This window comes from Triplophysa rosa, linkage group LG23 (assembly GCF_024868665.1).
Source record: "Triplophysa rosa linkage group LG23, Trosa_1v2, whole genome shotgun sequence".
Classification (NCBI taxonomy): domain Eukaryota; kingdom Metazoa; phylum Chordata; class Actinopteri; order Cypriniformes; family Nemacheilidae; genus Triplophysa; species Triplophysa rosa.
In genome coordinates, this window is record NC_079912.1 from 7,881,431 (window position 1) to 7,902,525 (window position 21,095).

The window sequence follows — 21,095 nt, forward strand, 5'->3', positions numbered from 1 at the left end:
AATTCTCACGTGCATAAAACAAACATGACACGTGAAAATACAGTATGAAAAACATACAGGGCACAGTACACAGAAAAAAAGTATATATTTAGGTCACTCAAGCAGTGTCAACAGGTCATCTTGTGTTTGACTTGGTTTAGGCTCTTGTCTAAATACTGAATTCATATTTTGTTTAGCAGCCTTGGATCTTCCACACTGTTGCACATTTCAATCACAATAGTGTTTTATGTGGTTATGCATTTTTATATTGCTTTTTTGATATTATATACTGTAAATAAAGTTACTTGAGATTACAAAGTGCCATCCTTAAATCTGACTGTTAGACTCGTTTAGGATTGATCTGTATCCCGTGTTTCACCTTGAAATTCCATTGCACCCTGTACTCCTGGCAAACAGGAGGGACCAGGGATCAAAGCCTAACGGCGTCAGCTCTAAAGCACAGGCTCATATTTCTCTGTCAGGGTGAGAACAGCTTTGAATTTGTCATTGTGTGTGCACAGCATCAGCAGGCGCAGCTAAATAAGGACAATGTGATGGAAAGGATACAGATGCCACACTCAGCTTCAGAATTTCGCATGGTCTGCCGCTATTAATGTGGGGAGCGCTTTTGCTTGGCTGCTTTAGTACTTGACAGAACTGATGATTCATTTTTTACAACTTACTCATTTTGTGTAGTTGATATATTGGTATATGGCAGTTGGGTAACATGTTGCTCATAAAAAGGGGATGCACATTAGCATCTTTCAAATGTGACATCTTATGGTCTTGTGGATTGGACAGACATGCACATTTACACATCAAATGTGCCATTGGGACAGGGCCTAAAAATGTATTTCAATCAATGCAAGAACGTTTCGATTAAAATAGTTATCATTTTAAAAAACAAGGTTGTGTGTGCTATGTACTGTATTGTTATGTTTATTTGAGCATCACATTGTTGCATCACATTCGCTGCATTGCCTTCCATTCATACGCATGCGATTGCGACAGACCGGAAACGCGAGCCCGTCCGAAGATATTTCGCATTTCGCTGCATAGCGAAGTTCAAGTTTGGTGAACTCTGACCTGTGAATTCGCGTCACGTGAGTGCGTGAGACCAATAGAAGATCAAAACGTCACAGCGTGACCTCTCGGTACAGGAAATGTAAAAGATAGAGGAATCGCTCCCGCCCATTTTCGCAGCACCGTCTGAACGAATTTCGCATGCTCAGAGTCTAATCTGACCGTCGCATTAGGATGCTGCCTAAGTAGACTGTAAACAGCAAGGTACAGGACATGTCAGACAACAGACTTGACCTTTGACTTCTGTTTTTTGTCTCTTGCAGGGCACACACATGCTTCAACCGTCTAGACCTGCCTCCTTACCCATCATACACCATGCTATACGAGAAACTCCTAACCGCTGTGGAGGAGACCAGTACCTTTGGTCTGGAGTGAAGGAATGCAGGACATCTACAGTATATAACTCGATTTTTTTAAATGCGATTACATTTTCAAAAACTAAATCCACAAGAGACCTTTTAGAGACTTGTAAAGAAATATCTGCGCAATTCTTTGATTTAATGATTTAACTTTTTGTTCAAAAAGACTTGAAATAGCATGTTTCTGCACTAAAAATATGTTAAACATATAGATGCATATTGAACTATTCAGTCATCGGGGAATATGATGGAATATGAATTGTGATGTATGCAATCTAACTCCAGCCTATTGTATTGAACTAAATGAATAGCCACCTGCTCATATTTGTCTTCAACATCCCTCTATTGGAGCGCTTTTCCACCATCACGCCGAATCGTTCTCATTGCTTAATCGTTCCACTCCCTGCCGATCTATGCCAGCCGGTACGTAAATGGTTTCATTTTCCACCGCAGGGCTGATAACGGACATTTTTAGAATGTAAACACTAACGCGTCACGCCCTGCCTTGGTAACACAAGAGACTGAGCTATATAATGCCTCTGCACGCATTCATTAGCACGATTCAGAGCCGAGAACAGTTTGTAATCGTGCCGTGTTGAAACCAGGCTCACGTGGAAACATAACTATAACCGTTTCAGACTGCTTAGAACGGTTCGGTGCGATGGTGGAAAAGCGCTCTTGGTTTGGCATCTCTTCAGGCGGTTGCGATGCACACCTGCTGTACAGTAACATCTTATTCAGATGTACACTTGTGTCCCAACACAAGTGCACTTAGACTATACATTATGTACTCGGCCATACTGGATAAATTGTACATTGGAAGCTATTACAGTTTCCGTTGAAGGAAATGACAATGTTGTGTTGCCGCACATTTAGCCCAATGAAACTGTCTAACATTCCACACTTGAACACGTTTTTCATCTAAGAACAGTACTCGTACAGTGTCTCATTGATTTTTGTTAAGAGTGAACACGGTACCTGCACTTTATACACTGTTCACTTGGTCTATGTTTGGAATGGAATACTAGCATACTACTGTCTTGAAACAGTACGCAATATGCAGCAACAAATGTTTGAACAGTAGTATGCTACGGTATCCAGTTGTTAACCTCATTAGGTAGCATGTTTAAATGACATATCCAATGTGAATTTAACCATATTTGAAAATAGTATACTTTTAAACATAAAAAGTTAATATAACCAAACAAAATGAAACAATAAACGTCAATATATTTACATTTATTCATTTGGCAGACGCTTTTATCCAAAGCCACTTACAAGTAGGAGAGTATATAAACATTTTGTCAACATGCTACTAAACAGTACCGTTAGTTTACAAGGCCATGCTATTAGGAGGATTAAAGCTGGAGTAAGCAAACGAGAAAATGAATATGTCTTTTTTTTAGACACAAGACATATATAGACAGTTGTTGGTTAGTGAAATAAATGCGGAACAGGTATGTTTTGAGCTGTTATTTTGAAAGTTGTGAAGGATGCTACAGTTCGGGTGGAGGCTGGCAGTTCATTCCACCACAGGGGGACCGAATATATCATTCTATGCATTGAAAATTTGCATTCTGTGCAGAGTATACACACTATTTACTGCAGAAATAGTACAAGTAATATGCTAGTATGCTATTTTGAACATTTTGACTGCAGTATTGCGCTCTAAAAAAGGCTGGGTTATTTTCAACTTAACGTTGGGTCAAAAAGGGATAGACCCAACCCATTGGGTTGTAAATTAACCTATGCTGGGTTGTGTTAACCCATTGTTGGGTCAAATATAAACATTTTCTGGGTTCATTTAACTCAACGGCTGGGTTCGTCCCTCTTTGACACAATGCTGGGAAAATAACCCAGCATTTTTTTTGAGGACGATGTACTCAAACCTGATTTTTCATAGATGTAGCAGTCTGGATGTCACGTACCTCACTTTCTCTGATACACTAATATGCTGAGTGCTTAAGTTTAAAATTAGGTAGTACACATGGACACACTTGACAAAGGTGATGTAATCGACTTCACTCTAAAACAAAATTAGCAACACAAAGCTCTGTACTGCCCGATTCCAGAATTTGATTGGTCAAGCTAGAAATATCTCATGAATTGTTTTAACAATGCTTCAGTTTCTTTTTGAGGTCTTTATTAAAATTCTTAACGCTTCTTAATTCTAATCTACATTCATGGACATTGTCACAATTTTCTTTCTTTTTTTAATCAGAATCCACATTCATGAATGGGATCTCCAGCTGGTGAAAATGATTTACAGTATTTGCATCATTAATTTTCCTCAGTATCCAAGTTGCAACAGTTATGCAGACATAAAAACTCATAGTCATCCGTACATCAAAAATGACTAATAACCACTGACAACAACCAAAAAGTAAGACGACATTCCTTTGTTAATTTACTTGTTGTGAAATCTATTAAGTGGTATTTTAATTTATTTGTGAATGCTATTTTCTTTGATGTCACATTCTATTGGATAAACGCAGCTCAACCACTCTGATACTGTATTGCCAGACATAAAAAGTAGAAAGTCTGTGGGTGGTCCAAGCTTCCTGGAGGCGTTTTGCCATTTTAACAGGTCCTACACAGTAGCGAACAACCATTTTAATGCATGCAGGCTCTGACGGTGTGTATCATTGTAGTATGTTGCATTGATATTGTCCTAAACAATATAACTGACCTGTGAGGGGGTGAAATTGAATTAAAATGATGTGTTCCCGGGGGTCTTTTAAATATGTGCTCTTCTTGGCTTTGAACTTTGTTTGGAATATTGTACACTACTTGTAATTTGTGGATTAAAATGCACATAATTGTTTTAATGATCATTTACCGAAATGGTAAAATGCCTGAAAATCTGACCACTTGCTGTTGTATACTGTTCAGTTAGTGTTCTGATTATGTATTTATATAATTTTAATTTGCATTTTTGTATTTTCTATTCTTTTTTTGTACACTACTATGAGTTCAAAATAATGTAAGTAATGAGACTCCATTTGAAAACCCTTTACTTGCAATGAAAAATGAGCTTGTTATTTAAAATATGTAAATAGAATCAAAGAACTGTAGGTCAGCGTAATATTTCTGACCTGTTCTACATGAGCAGACTTGGCTTTTGTCATTTGTAGGTCATTCTGCCATTTGGCTTCCTTTGGCCTACATTATTGTACATAAATGTCAATAAATAATCTGTTTGTAATCACTTGCATTGCATGTTTCAGTGCACACATACTGTACACACCCAGGGCTATAAACATCATTTCAGAAGAGGGAAGCATATCAAATTGTGGGTATTGATTATATCCTCACAAGTAGGGATAAAATATATTTGTTAAACGAATTATACAAATATCCTCGTCCTTACACTGTTGAAACACTAGGGGGCGGTTTGCATGTTTTGCGAACAGAGTAATACAAATGATGTCTCCTAGTTTGAGGTCACGTTCTTATTACAGTATATTGACAAATAGTGTCAATATACTGTTTCAAAGTAAAAGTGTAGGGTATAGGGTTAAGTTAATATTTAGTGATTTAAATTACTTTAAAGACAAAAATGTAAAAGGGACACACGTGCTTTTAAATTTATGTAGGATATGTGTCAGGTTTTGTTGTATTTAGGGGACCAAATAACCCCGAAATTATAGTAAAATCAGCTGTAGTGAACATTGTGGGAATTAGCCAAGAATCCTAAAAAAGAGTAAAATAATGTGAACATTATATAATATTAGTAAACTAAATAAGCTTAATGTTTTCTGTAGGTTTAGCCTACCATCAACGGACATTTTAAAGTAAAACTTTTTTTGTAGAAAGTAAAGAAACCCGGAGATATTTGTGTCACCATCCTCTAAAAATCTACATTCATTGTTTATACCTCCATGAAGTTCTATGCGATAAAAGAGGAACCTCTCTCCACCCACTATTGAATGCTCGAATGTGATTGGCGACCAGCCTTGTCATTCACATTCGTTACCACAGTAACTGAAGTCAAAGGATCCGCTAAGCTTCAGTTGAATCGCTCTGTTCTCAACTCAAGCAAACGAGCTGTGCTGTGCAGTGCACCTCTCATCACTGCCTGAACATTAAAAACGCAACAATTTTGCTCTCTTATGAGGATTTCAGTCGAAGATGAGAGTATCAATATTCTTATTTTTTAGATACGTTTCCATGTTCTCATTTTTAGGTGAACATTCGGTCAGTTTTATTGAGTGAGGTAGACGTAGGATTCGTTTGTCCGAGTCACCTGTTGGACTGGGTTTGCAGGTAAAACAGGTACAGGTGAGAAATTGAACAAACTAAGTTTCAAAACAGCCGTTATGATTCCCGTATGTCCTCGCACTGCCGAGTCCAGTCGAATTCGGTGTGAATCGGGTCAGAACCGCAACGGGTTACTGCGCGAGATTAGAACCGCCATCAGGCGCGAGCCGTTCACTGAATACTATGACATCATCCCGTGCAAAGAGCTGGGCAGGTATGGTACACACTCATACACTTCTCCATTATAAATGTTTGTCTGTACATGTGTGTTTGTGTACGTTGTTGTTTCATTAGGTGCTTGTGTTGTGTTCTCAGTATGTCATCAATAATATTTTTTACTTATAACCGTGCATTGGCAAGTATTTGGTATAAAAATAATATTCAGTCAATCCAAGCAATAAATTGTCATTCCTCCAATTTTAGTAAATGCTATGATCAGTTTAGACAAAGTAAAACCACAACATGTTTATGTGACGGCAAACAATCGTGATTTATTTTAACAGATGTACTTCATTTGCAAATATTTTGCATTATCTTTTAACATGTAACGTTATAACATGAAATGTCTGTCCGTTTCTAAATGTGTACATTCATGTTACCCATGAGCTCTTTTAGCACTTTTATTCTTCTGTACAATATTCATCAACAATATTTGTCAGTTCTGATGCTTTGTTTTAAATGCAATGCAGTTGTGCTGCATAAATAAATGATTTGACCTATAGAAAGGTGTAGTGTTTGAAATATATTAATGAAACACCCAATAAATTTAGGCATGCAGAGCAGTAATGTTTAAGCTGGATCACATGATCATAAAACAAGAGTCTTTTAATGGCCCGTTGCTTGCTTTGATGCCAGGGCTTAGTGCTTTTTAAAACAGTGAGTAAGCTATACAGAGCTCTATATTGTTGGTGGGTGTTACTTGTGCCAAGTCGCTGTAGGAGTTCAGCTCTGATTTCGCTGGACTTTCTTTTCTACCAAGAATATGCATGGAAAGCACAAAACTGCATGGCTTGCAATGATTTTGGGTTGTGTGTTAAATGTAGACCTATGCAGACCTATGCAAACCATCCAACATGATAGCTGTTGACTTTGGATATCTCCAATATAAACAAAGTACATCTCTATTTAATCAATGGACCTTTTTCACAAGACTGCATGACATGTTCAACGGTCATCAGGATCATAAATCAATAAATATACGTTTTTTTATATTTTCAATTTTAAAACAACATATGTTCAAAACACTATACTTTGTATTAGGGATGTAACAATACGATCAATATCGTGTTGTCACAATAGCAAAACTGTCTCAATATTATCGTGGTTACATGACTTTATTAGACCCGGAAGACCTATCATTTCATATAGAGAATGTTAGAACAAATAATAGCAGTTACCTTTGGCAAGGTCCATCTGGTGCAATTATTTTATTTTATAAAAGGGATTTTTAGGTCATTTGACCCATCCCATACTATAACTCATACCTCTAAGCAACAGTTATGATTAGAGGATAAAGAAAAGAGGATGTTTATGGCACGTTTCCAAGTCATCATTTGCCACCGTAAATACCGCAAAAATACCGTACAGTGGACGGCATACCGGTAATACCACTGACGGTATTACCGTACAGTGAGATTTTGATATTGTTACATACCTACTTTGTATTATATTACCTTTGCATCAAATTACAAAAAATTGTTAACGCTAATGCGTGGGTGTTTCTTATACAGCATCTATGGAAGTCACAGTAAATTTGACATCCTTCTCTCTTACCGTTATCAGACTCTCTCTCTCTCTCTCTATATATATATTTTTTTTTTTAAAACACTCGTTGAGTGTTTCTTTTGCTATTTGAGCAAATGAGAATGCAAACAATATATTTGTGGCCTATTGTCCTATTCACCGCTATAGAAGTTTATCCAACTATGACGACTTCTGCTGCTGAGAAAGCCGGAACCGTGAAAAACACTTGGAAGTCAAGTGTGAAATACCATAAATCACTGAAGATTTTTTTTGTTAAATATTTTTTCTACCTTTAACACCTCACCAAATGATCTGATAGCCCACTTAATTGTATTAGTCACTTGCCGAACTCTTAAACATGAGCAGGCTATCTGACATTAAACATCAGCAGGCTATCTGATCCGTCTGTTTGCAAAACACATCAACATTAATGGACTAAAAGCACAACCGTCTGGATGTCTGCCACCACCAGGCGTGCTGCTCAAGCCAAGCAATTTCACCTGAGTAGAATGTAGTAAGAGAAGCAGGAGTCAAGAAGGATTTTATGTTTCCCAAATGTACATTTGAAAGGCTTAAGATCTTAGGGATGTGATTGGCTGCTCCAGCTGTTTTTATTTTGATGGTTGTGCACATGTGGAAAAGCTTTTTCACAGTCTTCAGTGTTCAATTTCAGAGGATGCCTATAGGATTGTAATGTTGTATTTTTACTCGGTTTCACAGAAAAACCATGTTAGCCCAGATGGTGCCATTTATATAGCCATATACTGTATATGTGTGTGTGTGTGTGTGCGTGCGTGCGTGCGTGCGTGTGTGTAAAGCTGGTTGGCCTGGAGTCAGACCTGGAATTTTTCGGACATTACCAATATAATTCACTATTTAAATGCAAGTTGATATTTTGAAATGCTGTTACTTGAATATTAAAATAAAAAATAAGAGATACTCTTTGCTGCTTATCAACAAAACAATTTCCACGTTCTGATTCTAAAAAGTCTGTCCTGCTGTGATGTGTCTCGGTACAGACAGAAGCTGTATCCCAAATGACATATTATACACTATGCACGTAAACTCTGCACTATGCACTCAACCGTATGAATTTCAGAAGAGTAGTATCGTCCCAAATGGAATACTAAACCGTTTTATACTAACTGGAAGTATATCGGTTTCCCAGACGAGTGCAAATGACGTCAATCACACGGCACAGTGCGTGTGAAAAAATCAATTTGTGCAATTAATGTAGTTTACATTTAGTGTACTTCAAAAGTGTCTTCATCAAATTGAAGCATTATTACTCTGCAGGAGAGTTTTGCTCGAGCAGCATCCGATAGCCACGCCTTCCTTCCGCTACATAAGCGATACTGCGACCGCGTGAAGGGTCCACAGTTCCACACTTTATATTTTTGGTTGAAAAAGTGCACCATCCGAGTACTTAAAGTGCACTTCTTTTTTAAGAATTTTCAATGTGGCGTAGAATAGTGCATAAGTGCGCGATTTGGGATGCACCTAGAGTATGAGGTGAAATCGGAGCAGTCCTGCGGTTTCTAGATGCTCAACTGTGGATAATTGCAGGGCCGCTACACTGCATTCTTTAGCCACTGTGCTTTGGGAACACCCAGTCCTGATGGATCAGAACCAGTACTGTACCATTGTATGTGGACACAGGCCAAGCTCTTTAGATTAACAAATGCCTTTGCTGTGCGTATATGAGAACGCATGCACATAGGCCTTAGATATTTGATGGGAAGAGGTCCATGTAAAATGAGAAGTGTAATTTGGATTCAAACATTTTAACGACACTTTATCCTCTTGCATCTGACGTGCCAAGTTTCTTAATACTGTGTCACAGATTGGTAAACGACACCGTGCCATTTACAGTTTTCTGCTGTTTGAAAGAACAATCTTCAAACTGCAGTTTATGTACTTATGAATGGTGTTTTATAGATATTTTCTGAAGAAGATGTCAGTGGTGTTTGCATGTGTTAAAGGAACAGTAACTACTGTTACCGAAAAGACTATTGAATCGTGAAGGCAAATTTAAAGGGACAGTTCACCCCAAAATGAAAATACTGTCTTCATTTACTCACCCTCAAGTTGTTTCAAATCTGTATACATTTCTTTGTTCTGATGAACGCAGAGAAAGATATTTGGAAGAATGCTTGTAACCAAACAGATCTTGGCCACCATTGACTACCGTAGTAGGACAAATGTCTTTGTAAATGTTTGTTCTGTTAAACACAAAAGAAGATATTATGAAGAATGTATGAAAACAAACAGTTCTGGGTCACTTTTGACTACCATTGTAATTTGTCCTACTATGGTAGTCAATGGTGGCCAAGAACTGTTTGGTTACAAGCATTCCTCCAAATATCTTTCTCTGTGTTCATCGGAACAAGGAAATTTAAACAAATTTGCAACAACTCGTGGGTGAGTAAATGATGACGAAGTTGCATTGCTATGCGGTTGCTAAAGTTGTTTTATAGCACATTACATTGTGATTGTTCTGTAGGTGGTTGGCTATTGGTCAGAAACATCAAAAGTGAAGTTTTTGGCTGCTAAATATGCTAGGTATGGCTCTATCCCTTCTTTCAAAGTAGGTATATGGGATTTTTTTTCAGATTTATTGTCTGCCAGGCTAAAATGGCGTGTCAGGCTGTGTTCAAATTTTACTTCTTTTTTTGACAAGAAAAAGTTGACAATGGCGCTTTTTTAGTAAAAAAAAACTGCTCGCAGCGTTGTGGTTACAAATAGCAGCCGGCAATGTTCAAAGATAGCATTTGTGCACGAAGGCAACTTGGAGAGACAGGCTTCATAGGCAGTGTAACAGAATTCTATTTGAATAATAAACAGAGAGCGTCTTTGCAATGACCCATCACATATTTAAAAACTACAATACCTATTTCTGGCTAGAAATGCAATCAAAAGTTATTGAAAGTGAAAATTAAGCGTACATTTATACAAAACTATGCTCCAGCGGGTGTTTCAGATGCCATTTTATTTTTTCAAGCTTGAGCCTTCACGACCAATCACTTTCCTCGCATGTCTCTGTCATTGGTTAGCTGTGAAAAGGGTGCTTGAAGTAGGGCGTTTTTTTTCTGAAAAACTTTTTCAACCTCAAAAGACGCTCTGAGCTGCTGAAAAAGAGGCTGGCGCTGGCGTTTAAAAAGTGCTCAGAACTTTTTTGAAAAAACGGTTTACTCCATAGGATTATAATGTAAAACAGAAGCTAGCAGCATCAAAAAAGAAGCCATGTGTGAACACGGCCTCACATGGTTAAAAGTAATAGCATACCTCTCTTTCATAAACCACGTGATTTAAGATAATTCTACAATGGTGTCGGACAAGTTACAGGCTGAAGTTTAATCCTTGGGGTAACAAAATCTTAACCCTAAGGGCAAAAAACATATGTGCGTAGTCAGACACACTTCGGGGCGTAGACTTGAGATGTTTTGAGCCTAATGCAAATGTAAAAGTAGTGTTTGCTTTAGCATGCATCAAATTCTTTCAGTACATCAATACACAGCTGGAACTTTTAGATCACGAAGATTAAAGATTTCCGATAAAAGATACTATAGGAAACTGCCGTGTCAAATTATCACAAAGTATTTTTAATATGTGTTTAATTACATTTTTTCCCAGACGTCACTTTGCGAACTATCTTTATCTTTTAATTAAAAGTTGTACTCTCTGAGCACATTTGGGAGGGTTGTGTTTACAGCGTACTGATGGATGACACCACAGTCTCACTGTTGCCTTAAACAGCGTGTCATCAGCTAAGAATTTCTCACCCCTCAAAAATCTCACGGGCCTTCTGTTAGGCCACCATCCCTCTTGAGTTCTGAGTGATCGCCGGATGTGTGCAGTGTGTCTCTCCCCAAGACTTTCCCATCACTTTTACAAGAGCAGTTTCCCCTTCTCTTTCCCAGAGAATCTCTGATAGCAGAGCGGGATGCCATGACATCATTGCCATTGCCATTCTTGTTGTATGAGATCCCAATTGAAACATCTGCCATGGAAACGGGGTGGCAGATGGGGGGTGGCGTCTGCATCATCTGAAAGGCCAAGTTTGTTATTGAACCCCTTTAGTTGGTCGAAAAGAGGCAATGATGATCTAAGGCAAAGTGCCAGTGCAAATATCCTGTCTCTTAACAATCTGAATGTTGATTTAACTGAACGGCCATTACACGCATCTACAAGAGTTACAATATCTCAGACTTTTTTGCTCTACAAATAAATAAAACAGAAGGTCTTTCACTTTTTAGTGATTCAATAAACGAAACGATTAAATAGTTGGGAAACAAATCTCAATTGAAATGAAGTTTAAATGAAAACAGCATTTGTTTGTCTCTGTAAGGGCATGGCAAGCAAACCAGATCTGTTTTCTGTAAATTAAAACTGTTTAACAAAGAGCAGGTTGCTGAAAGAACGTAGTCAGGTCTGAAAAACGGAATACTGGTTTACAGATGATGTAATGCCCTTTCCCAAGATATTTGGAAAATATCTGTTGTTGTGCCCGTGGACCATGCAAACAGGCGCCCCTCGCTCTGTTCTGAGGTCACATGTCAGAGTTCATTATTCGCCAATGTCACAGACACAAAGTAAACAAGCCTCCTATTTCACTCCAGAAGCCTTTTATCAGCCTTCTGTGAACGTCTGTGCACTGTTGGGAGCTTTTAGTCATACCTTATTTTTGTTCCCCACCTTTAAGTGCTTTTGCTGCCGTCAAACAGCCATGACTAACTAATTGCCCCGGCTCTCTCTATGGCTTATGCTGATTAATGCTGAAAACAGCACTTTCCCCCAAGATGCTTTAATAACAGTGGGACCATAAGCAAAAGCTGGCGTTTAGTTGAAGCGGACACTTGCTCACATGGCAGAATATAAAGTGCTGCTGCCATCATGTAACATACTCATTAAATATACCGTAGTGTATAATGGCATAAAGTACACTAGGAAAAACTACAGTTTTAGTGCTTTTTAAGATCCTCTGTGGGGTACAAGCCTGTGTGCATCCGTATGCTTACCTTTGTAATAGTTGAGGACTGTTTAATGGGTCCAGATGGCGTGTGCTCCGTCTTTGCAGTACAAGACCTTTGGATAATCTTAAAACTAGTAAATGGTAAAGTATCCCAAGAGGGTTTGAAGGCCTCTTGTAAAATATGTATGTATTATATATGCATATATTAAAATATATGTATTATTATTATATAAACTATTGGTTAAAATTATAGTTCACCTAAAAATAAAATCTTGCAAAATTGACTCACCATCAGGCCATCCAAAATGTCATTTTTTTCATTAGAACAATAAAGATTTTTAAGTAATAAAGATTTTGAAACTATGGTCCTTGATGAGTCTTAAAATGCAACTCCAAAGGTATCGGTTCTTTGAGAGGAGGACCTGTTAAACTTCTATCTTGTAATTTCTCCACAAATTGTCAATGTCAGTTTGTTGACACAATGGCATGGCACCTTAATTTCATCTGTCATCATCCATAAGGCTTTGTGACCTAATGACCTCTCTGACTCAGAAAAGGTTAGGGTTTGCAAGGTGATCTAAAGGTTGCCAGAATGCTTCTGTATTTCTGCAAACCCACCTCCTGCAAAAATGTTTACTTATCCAATCTGTGACTGTAACTACTTGTATAATCGGAATTTCATCAATAGACTGTTTCATCGGACGAAGTCTGGGCCACAAAAGTGTTTGTTTATGTTGTTGCTTTGAAACCATCTATACTTTTTATTATGAGTTTACAATCAAATGAGTCAAAAGATGTTTGTTTTCGTATTTGGACAAACTAAAAGTGATAGTCAGAGTCTCAGAATTGTATTATAACTTTCCATCTAGTTGGCTGACTGCTGACCACAGTTTACCCAAACAGAGAGACCATTTGCTGTAGATGTGGCCGTTTTTATATAAACTGTGACCCTGGCTTCAACTCTAGACTTGCCCGCATGAAAGTCATCACGCTCAGGGTGTTGTCTCTGTGAGGCCACTGGAAATATGCTGACATGACTACAGCAAGAGCCGGCAGCTCATTTTTAGAGGCTCAGAAGGCACTTTCCAGCGTCTTCAGTGCTCAGTCAACGGCCCTCGACTTGGGTTAACCGCAGAGCACTTTTTAAATGCCGTATAATAATAGAAGTCGCATTTGAAGAAACATCTGTACCACATCATGTGGAATGTGACCTAAAAAACGCTGCGTGGTAAATTTTATTTGCAAGTTGTGCTCACGTTGTGAACTTGTCACGATCAGAAGCAGGCTAACGCAACATCCGGTAAGATTTATAAAAACAAAAGTATTCAAACCATTACATCCCAAAGTAGTATTACTCACTGCAAGGAAACGATTGGACGGTCATGGACCTCTGGAGTGCCAGGTATTATTTGAGGAGATTAAAGCTGCTCCTTTATCGCATTCTCTCGTATTTTTAAGAAGCAAGTCTCGAGCAGCAGGGACCAGATTAATGCGGCTACACTATGGAAATGAAGGTATGCTGTGCAGTCAAGGGCAGTAAAAGCCGATTAGGTTTTCAAAGGAGCGGAAGGTACTTTAGCCTTTCTGAATCGGTCTCAATTTAATCAAAGTGATTATGATCTTTGTTGGATCTTTATGAATGACGGCTTTTAATGAGTCATGACACTCTTAAGTCAACATTTTCTTAAAGATTTTTTAAAACGATTCTTTAGTAGTTGCGGCAAATGCAGTTAGCTTGAATTCCTCAAAATACAAAATTACCTAAATGTTTCTCCCTAGTCAAAATTCTCAAAACATTCATAGTATTTATTTATGCATGTACTGTATACCACATTTAGTCTTACTCATTCCATAAGAGCTGGTGTGACATGTCAGGATGAGCGAGAGCTGGTTCAATCAGAGTGAAATAAAGACTATCTAATGAGATTCTGTAGTTAGTATTTCAGCAGTCAGCAGTCATATCACCCTATAGCCCAAGACTGGCTGCCCATTGGAGCTAAACAGGGCTGAGCCTGGTCAGTACCTGGATGGGGAGACCTGCTGTGAAGGCTAGGTTGCTGCTGGAAGAGGTGTTAGTGAGACCAGCAGGGGGTGCTCACCCTGTGGTCTGTGTGGGTCCTAATGCCCCAGTATAGTGACGGGGACACTATACCGTCAAAAAGCACCGTCCTTCGGATGAGACGTTAAACTGATGTCCTGACTCTCTGTGGTCATTAAAAATCCTAGGATGTCCTTCGAAAAAGAGTAGGGGTGTAATCCCGGCATCCTGGCCAAATTCGCCCATTTGCCTGTATACATCATGGCCTCCTAATCATCCCCATATGAACTAATTGGCTTCGTAACTCTGTCTCCTGTCCACCAATAAGCTGGTGTGTGGTGGGCGTTCTGGCGCAATATGGCTGCTGTCGCATCATCCAGGTGGATGCTGCAAATTGGTGGTGGTTGAGGAGATCCATGTAAAGCGCTTTGAGTGTCTAGAAAAGCGCTATATAAATGTAATGAATTATTATTATTATTATTATTATTAGTTGAGGTTAAATCAATCATTGATTCTCTGGCATAACATGGATGTTGGGGATGAAGACAACAACTTCCCATTGATGCTTCTGTTTAGTCATGTCATATGTCCAATTACAGAAATATTTTACTATGAATGAAAATAGATGTTACTAAGCGGGTTTCCATCACTCTGGTTTTATTCGCATTTTGAAGTTTCGCATCAGAAACGAGTGATGGAAACGGCAAATTTCAAATTAAAAACCCTTAATTCGCAAAAAAGTTTTTTACGCTCGCTTGAGGTGGTTTTTCGGGAGATGGAAACGCATTTGCCGAATAAATTCCTCCAAAAAGTCACGTAACTGCACTATGAGACTGCGTAACCTGACTAACCAGAGTACTGATCTTGTTACACAGCATGAGAAATGTTGTTCTGGTCATTCTTAAATGCCTGAGCAAAGTCGTCAAAGTATTCTGTAATTGCGTCTTAGAACTGTCACGACTGTGTTTCCAAAACAGCAGACATCCACAAAAGCAGCGCATTTATTGTGTTTCGTAATCGTTGGCTTGCGCAAGTTTTATTATATATGAAAATTATTATATTCAGTGGCTTCTCTTACTTTTCGTGCTGATATTTAGTAGCAGTTTATTAGGAAGTGACGGTTGACTAGTTGGATGGAAACGGTGCTTATTCGAAAATGTTTTATGCGATATTCCAATTTTGCGCATAAGCTAAATTCGCAACTTTGGATGGAAACCCGGCTATTGTTCCAGCTCAAAGCAGAGACCATTTATGTTCACCCTGTTTATCTCCACATTTTTTTTTTTTTTTTGAAGAAATGAGCAAGGCAGTCCCAGCTGTGTGTAGTAAATCTGTTCTGGACAGAATGGGGTTGAAAATAAGGGGAGCTTCCTTTTGAAGCCTGAAACCCATTCCGACCCCATGACTCTCACATGAGCTCAGCAGGCACAGCCCTTGTGCCCTGTAAGTTTAAATACAGGCTTGATTCAAGCCAGAGACTGATCATTGTTGGCTAATAATCTAACCATTGACTAGTTTTTATTTCTTTAAGTCACAGCATTAAAGGGCCAGTTCGCCCCCCCAAAATAATTCTGTCATTTACTCACCCTCGATTTGTTCCAAATAGGATATTTGGAAGAATGCTTGTAACCAAACAGTTGTTGGTCACCATTGTCTACCATAGTCGGAAATCAATGGAAATCAAAAGTGCCCCAGAATGTTTCCTAAATTCTTCAAAATATATTTTTTGTGTGTTCAACACGAGATGCCATTGTCAGATGCCAGGTGAGCCAGTCCCACCTTGTTTTCTCTACGGTTTGTAATCAAGCCATGCAGCTGATCGTACTCCGCTCCAATGTCGGTCACTGTGGAGGACTTGCTGGAATGCATTTCACTCATTCTTTTGTCTATGCGACAGACCTTGTCAAACATCCTATAGTTGAAACCTCAAGAAACTTCAGACTATAAAACAAGATTCCTTTTTCACAGACGCCTACATGAGTCTCTTAGGAAACGCATCAGTTTTTTTATTCCGTGAGAATGGAGCTATTATGAATAATCCCTTAAATGGTCCAGGGCCAGAGGGAGCAGATGGATCAAGAAGGCTAGTTCAGGACACCATGGCTTGATTCGGGATGCCCTCGCACGGGTGCTTGTCCGAATTTCCTCTACAGCTCAGCCGTTGCTTCCAAGTAGCTAAATCTTCCCCTGTGCTTCTCTTGGCTAGCATTGTGATACTAAACGGAGCGCTAAGCTTTAGGGCTGAACGATTAATCGAAATCGAATCGCAATCGCGATGTGAGACGTTGCGATTTGCTAATCGCAAGAGGCTGCGATGTGGAAGCGATGTGAAAAATAGGAAACGCGTCTGTTCCAAGCCCGCTTTGAGTGGCATTCTTGCTAACCAACTGAGTGAGCGCACCTCCGTTATGCCTAATCAGCACTGCCCCAGCCAACTGCATAAACGTCCGTCATTAAAAAAACAAACATACAGAAGGCAGGAGAGAGACAGTGTGTGTTATTATGGCATCTGCAGAGTCAGATCGATCATTAGGCAAATAAATACTAAAGAACCGTCCAATTCAGAAGACCGCACACACAGCCTGTGTCATACTCGCGCGACTCTTCCCCGCGTTGTGCGTCTCGCGGACGAGCCGTTTAAACTTGACGCGCATACACAGCCTGTTTCGTAATGACGTTTATAGTACTTGAGTCCGGCTCGGGCATCTGGCAATATGGACGAGGCTTGACGCACGCGCGCACCCTGTGTAAACTCACGCCTAGCTCCGCGTTTCAAACAAATGTAAATTCTATCTAACTGTTTTGCTAATTTCACTTGGATGAAATTAAACATTCAGCACATTTTTTACTTGTTTTAAAAAATCCCACATACTTAAACAATAATAAATCAGCCTATGTAAACTATGAACTATTTTAATAATTCACTAACACAATAGAAAATGTTATGGATTTAAGGGTTACAATGGGAGTTGTATTTGTTTTAATGGAAACTATAATAGTGTACACTGGTATTTGGATTCTATTGGTGTGATGTAATCTGGAAGTTGGGAACCAATTGAACAACAGTAAGCCGTATTTGAATAATGCCCAAAGCACACTCCAAAAATTAATTTTGTAATGGTTTTAATGGAAACAATTAAATGTTTTTTTGGTTGTTTTCTTTCAGGGTAACTATACCCATACTGTGCTCCACACAACAATATTGAATTGAAGCTTGAATTAGAAAAGTTAAAATCGCAAATCAAATCGCAATCGCAATGTCTGTCAAAAATATCGCAATTAGATATTTTCCCCAAATCGCACAGCCCTACTAAGCTGTGTGTCTATGCTGTGCTTCACAGTTTGCATGGCTCAAACATGGTCAACAACAGTGTTGGGGGTAATGCGTTACAAGTAACGTGCGTTACGTAATAAGAGTACTTTTTAAGTAACGAGTAATGTAACGCAGTTACTTTATAAATTTACATATCAATACTCGAGTTACTTTGTTTATCAAGTAACTCGAGTTACGTTTCAGTCTAATCATTGATTTATATAAACATTTCTTTTAACTGCAGAAGTGAAATTCTTAATTAAAAGTAGTGTAGACATATGATCGCTCATGCTTGCGCAGAAACAGTCGCTAGTCAGACATAGGCAGTGATGCTATGTCTGCAGTGCTGCAGTGTTCCGGCTTCGTTTTTCACAGCAATGGGAGGCGAGAGCTCAGATGCCGAGCTATAGTGTGGCCGCACTCGCCACCATGGACAAAATGCCTGCAAATGCTGGTCATGCTCAATAGATAACTTTCAGATCGTGAAATTAGCATGAGTCGCAACAGCAATCAATTGTCCTGCAAATGCCGGTCATGTTTGGAAGATAACTTTCAGATCGTGAAATTAGCGCAAGTCAATGGTCTCATGCCTCGTGAATGTAAACATAAGCTGTGTTCGACTGTTTGTGGCGCTGCACGCACGGACAGATCTGCAGATTTAAATGGGCATGGTCACTGTTAGAAGAAAGGTTGCGGAGTGGGCAGAGCATGGGAGAAAGAGAGGAAACAACTGTCATCTGTTAGTCTCCTCACCAAATACCAGCATATATACAACATAATGTGCTAAATGTCATTTTCCCCTCAAAATAATATTATATAATATTAGTAATATATTATATGTTAGATTAATCATAATTTCGCATAACACTATCGAGTTGTTTTGGCTCAACGAAGTGCTCAGCAATGCAAAGAGGATCTGTCATATCGCTTATATATTACTTTTTTACATCTAAAAAAAACCACCCATATTTGCTGGCCAAAAATCCTCCTTTTCCCACACAGTGTTATACGACTGGAAACTACTCTGCCAGCTCACCAGCGCCATCTTGTGCAACTAGCCGTGCTGTCAAAACACAATAAATATGGAGAGTGACACCGAAGTTAGCAGTGTCAACAGTAGGCAGAGCTCTGAGGAGGTGGAGGACTACTGGTCAGGAAATATTTGAAATGTGTTTTTTAAAGAAAATAAAGGTGTGTTATAGGCTATATAGGATTGTTAAATGCATTAGTGTTAAACACTAAAGAACAGCAAAGTCTGGAAAAGCATGAGCATCAGTTAGGTGAGAAAAAGTAATGCAAAAGTAACTTTCCACAAAAAGTACCCAAATAACATATTTAGTTACTTTTTTATAGAGTAACTCAATGTTGTAACTAGTTACTTTTAAAAGTAACTTTCCCCAACACTGGTCAACAGTGCGTTGGATATTTCTTGACTGCACTTTAAAGGGGTCATATGGCGCGAATACGTGTTTTTATGTGTCTTTGGTGTGTTATAAGTTGCCCATGCATGTATTAGACACGTAAAATTGCAAAAATTTAAGTGTCGGAACAAAATATGCATTCTATCTAAGCGAATGCTCACCCAGACCTGCCTGAAACGCCTCGTGTAACCACACCCCCACAAATCTACATCAGTTCGTGGTATGATTTGACTAAAACCGCCCAAATGTATACGCAAGTAAGGCATACCTGTCAGTACAATTGCTTTAGAACCTGATGTTCCAAATATGGTAAGAGGCGTTACATTTCCATCACACGCTTGCAGTATTCGACCAATCACTGCGCACTGGTTAACTGGCCAATCATAGCACACCTCGCTTTTCAGAGCGATGAGCTTTGTAAAAAATTTGCGCATTTCAGAGATGTTTTTCAGAGCACATTTTAAATGTCAAAGCTCTAAAACAGACAATTGCCATAATCGTCAAAGCCCTAAAACAGACAATTAATCGTCATAATCGCAATGATTTACTAGACAATTAATTGTCAGCCAAATTTCATAATCGTGACAGTCCTAGTTTGAGCTTAAATTTAATTAAGTGTTTTGGTCCATGCGTCATAGTGTGTCTTTCACAAGGATGTGCTTAAGTGAATGAAATTAAAATTGATGCCATCACAGCATGAAATGGTGGTGGGACTATAAAATAATTTGGAAAATTGTTTGTCAACAATTATTTTACAGTTTTATTTGGTGCTGTTAATAGCGTAGAAATGATTACCCTCAAAATTAAATGTATGGTGTGAAATTGAAATGAATGTGAATAAGAGCAACACTGCCTGTGTGGCACAAATAAAATCTCACAGTGCTGTAGGGAATGTAGACAGCTCAGCAGGAGGTTGTCATCTCAATACGCTGGTTTCCTCACAAGAAATCTCACAGGCGACATGTGTCATGCCTGTGTCTGTGTTTGTGCAGCTTTTTTTCTTTATCGTGTGCCCCTGCATCAAGTTCAACGCTAAAAGTGGGACACAGACCCAAATCGCAGAGGGACAGTTTGGGCTTTGGGATGATTTCATCCTGCAAATATGCCACAGGGACAAAGGCACGTTCAGTCCTGGTGATAACAAGTGTGCCATCTTTAGACCCAACCCCCCCTTCTCTTTCACCACCCTCAAACACTCCAGCCCCAGGCCTTCCTCAAAATTAAATGAAAAGAGGCCCAGAGCAAAGTTGTTTTGTGTGTGTTTGTGATAGGATGCTTGGAAGTTTGCTATAATGACTCCTACCATTGCTAGTTTGGTTTATCATTGCAAGGTTCATGATATCCAGTTTTGACAAAATTGTAGTAGTAAACAATATCATAGTGCCTTAGAGTCCATTTTGATCATTCATCAGGTGTAAACAAATCACTCTAAAAGTGACCCCACCAATATCGTTTCTCTGTAGCGTTGTTATTAAAGTTATGGTGTGGACTGCCCTTGGGGGGAATGGGCCTTTCTTTACAAATAACAGATTTACAAATATGGTTTGTCATTTTACATGTTGGTCAAGTGGCTTTAAATTGATTGTCATAGTCTGGTTTAGCGAAACCAGACCATAAAACTTATATAATATATATATCTAATAACAAACATTCCTCCCCCCTCTTTCTTTCTCTTTCAGGGGGAAGTTTGCCGTGGTCAGAAAATGTGTGGAGAAAAGCACAGGAAAAGAATATGCAGCTAAGTACATGAGGAAGAGGAGAAAGGGTCAAGACTGTAGAACAGAAACCATTCACGAGCTCGCTGTGCTGGAGCTGGCAGCTGCCTCTCCGAGAGTGGTCAACCTCCATGAGGTCTATGAGATGACCAGTGAGATGGTACTGGTTTTGGAATAGTAAGTATCACATGTACAGTCTTTTAAAACACATT

At 38.9% G+C, this 21,095-nt stretch overlaps 2 protein-coding genes across 7 annotated transcripts in view; both read left to right on the top strand.

Moving 5' to 3' along the window:
* Window positions 1-4,613, top strand: part of LOC130547218 (E3 ubiquitin-protein ligase HECW1) — a 58,664-nt gene extending 54,051 nt beyond the window's left edge. For all 6 annotated transcript variants that reach the window (XM_057322976.1, XM_057322979.1, XM_057322978.1 and 3 more), the window contains one exon: window positions 1,326-4,613. In XM_057322976.1, coding sequence (XP_057178959.1) covers window positions 1,326-1,437 — 112 coding nt within the window. In that variant the 3' untranslated portion in view covers window positions 1,438-4,613. The remainder of the gene's footprint in view (window positions 1-1,325) is intronic.
* Window positions 4,614-5,452: 839 nt separating this feature from the next.
* stk17a (serine/threonine kinase 17a) overlaps window positions 5,453-21,095 on the top strand; it is a 30,705-nt gene continuing 15,062 nt past the window's right edge. The window contains exons 1-2 of the mRNA XM_057322596.1: window positions 5,453-5,895; window positions 20,848-21,060. Of these exons, the coding sequence (XP_057178579.1) occupies window positions 5,741-5,895; window positions 20,848-21,060 (368 nt within the window). The 5' untranslated portion in view covers window positions 5,453-5,740. The remainder of the gene's footprint in view (window positions 5,896-20,847; window positions 21,061-21,095) is intronic.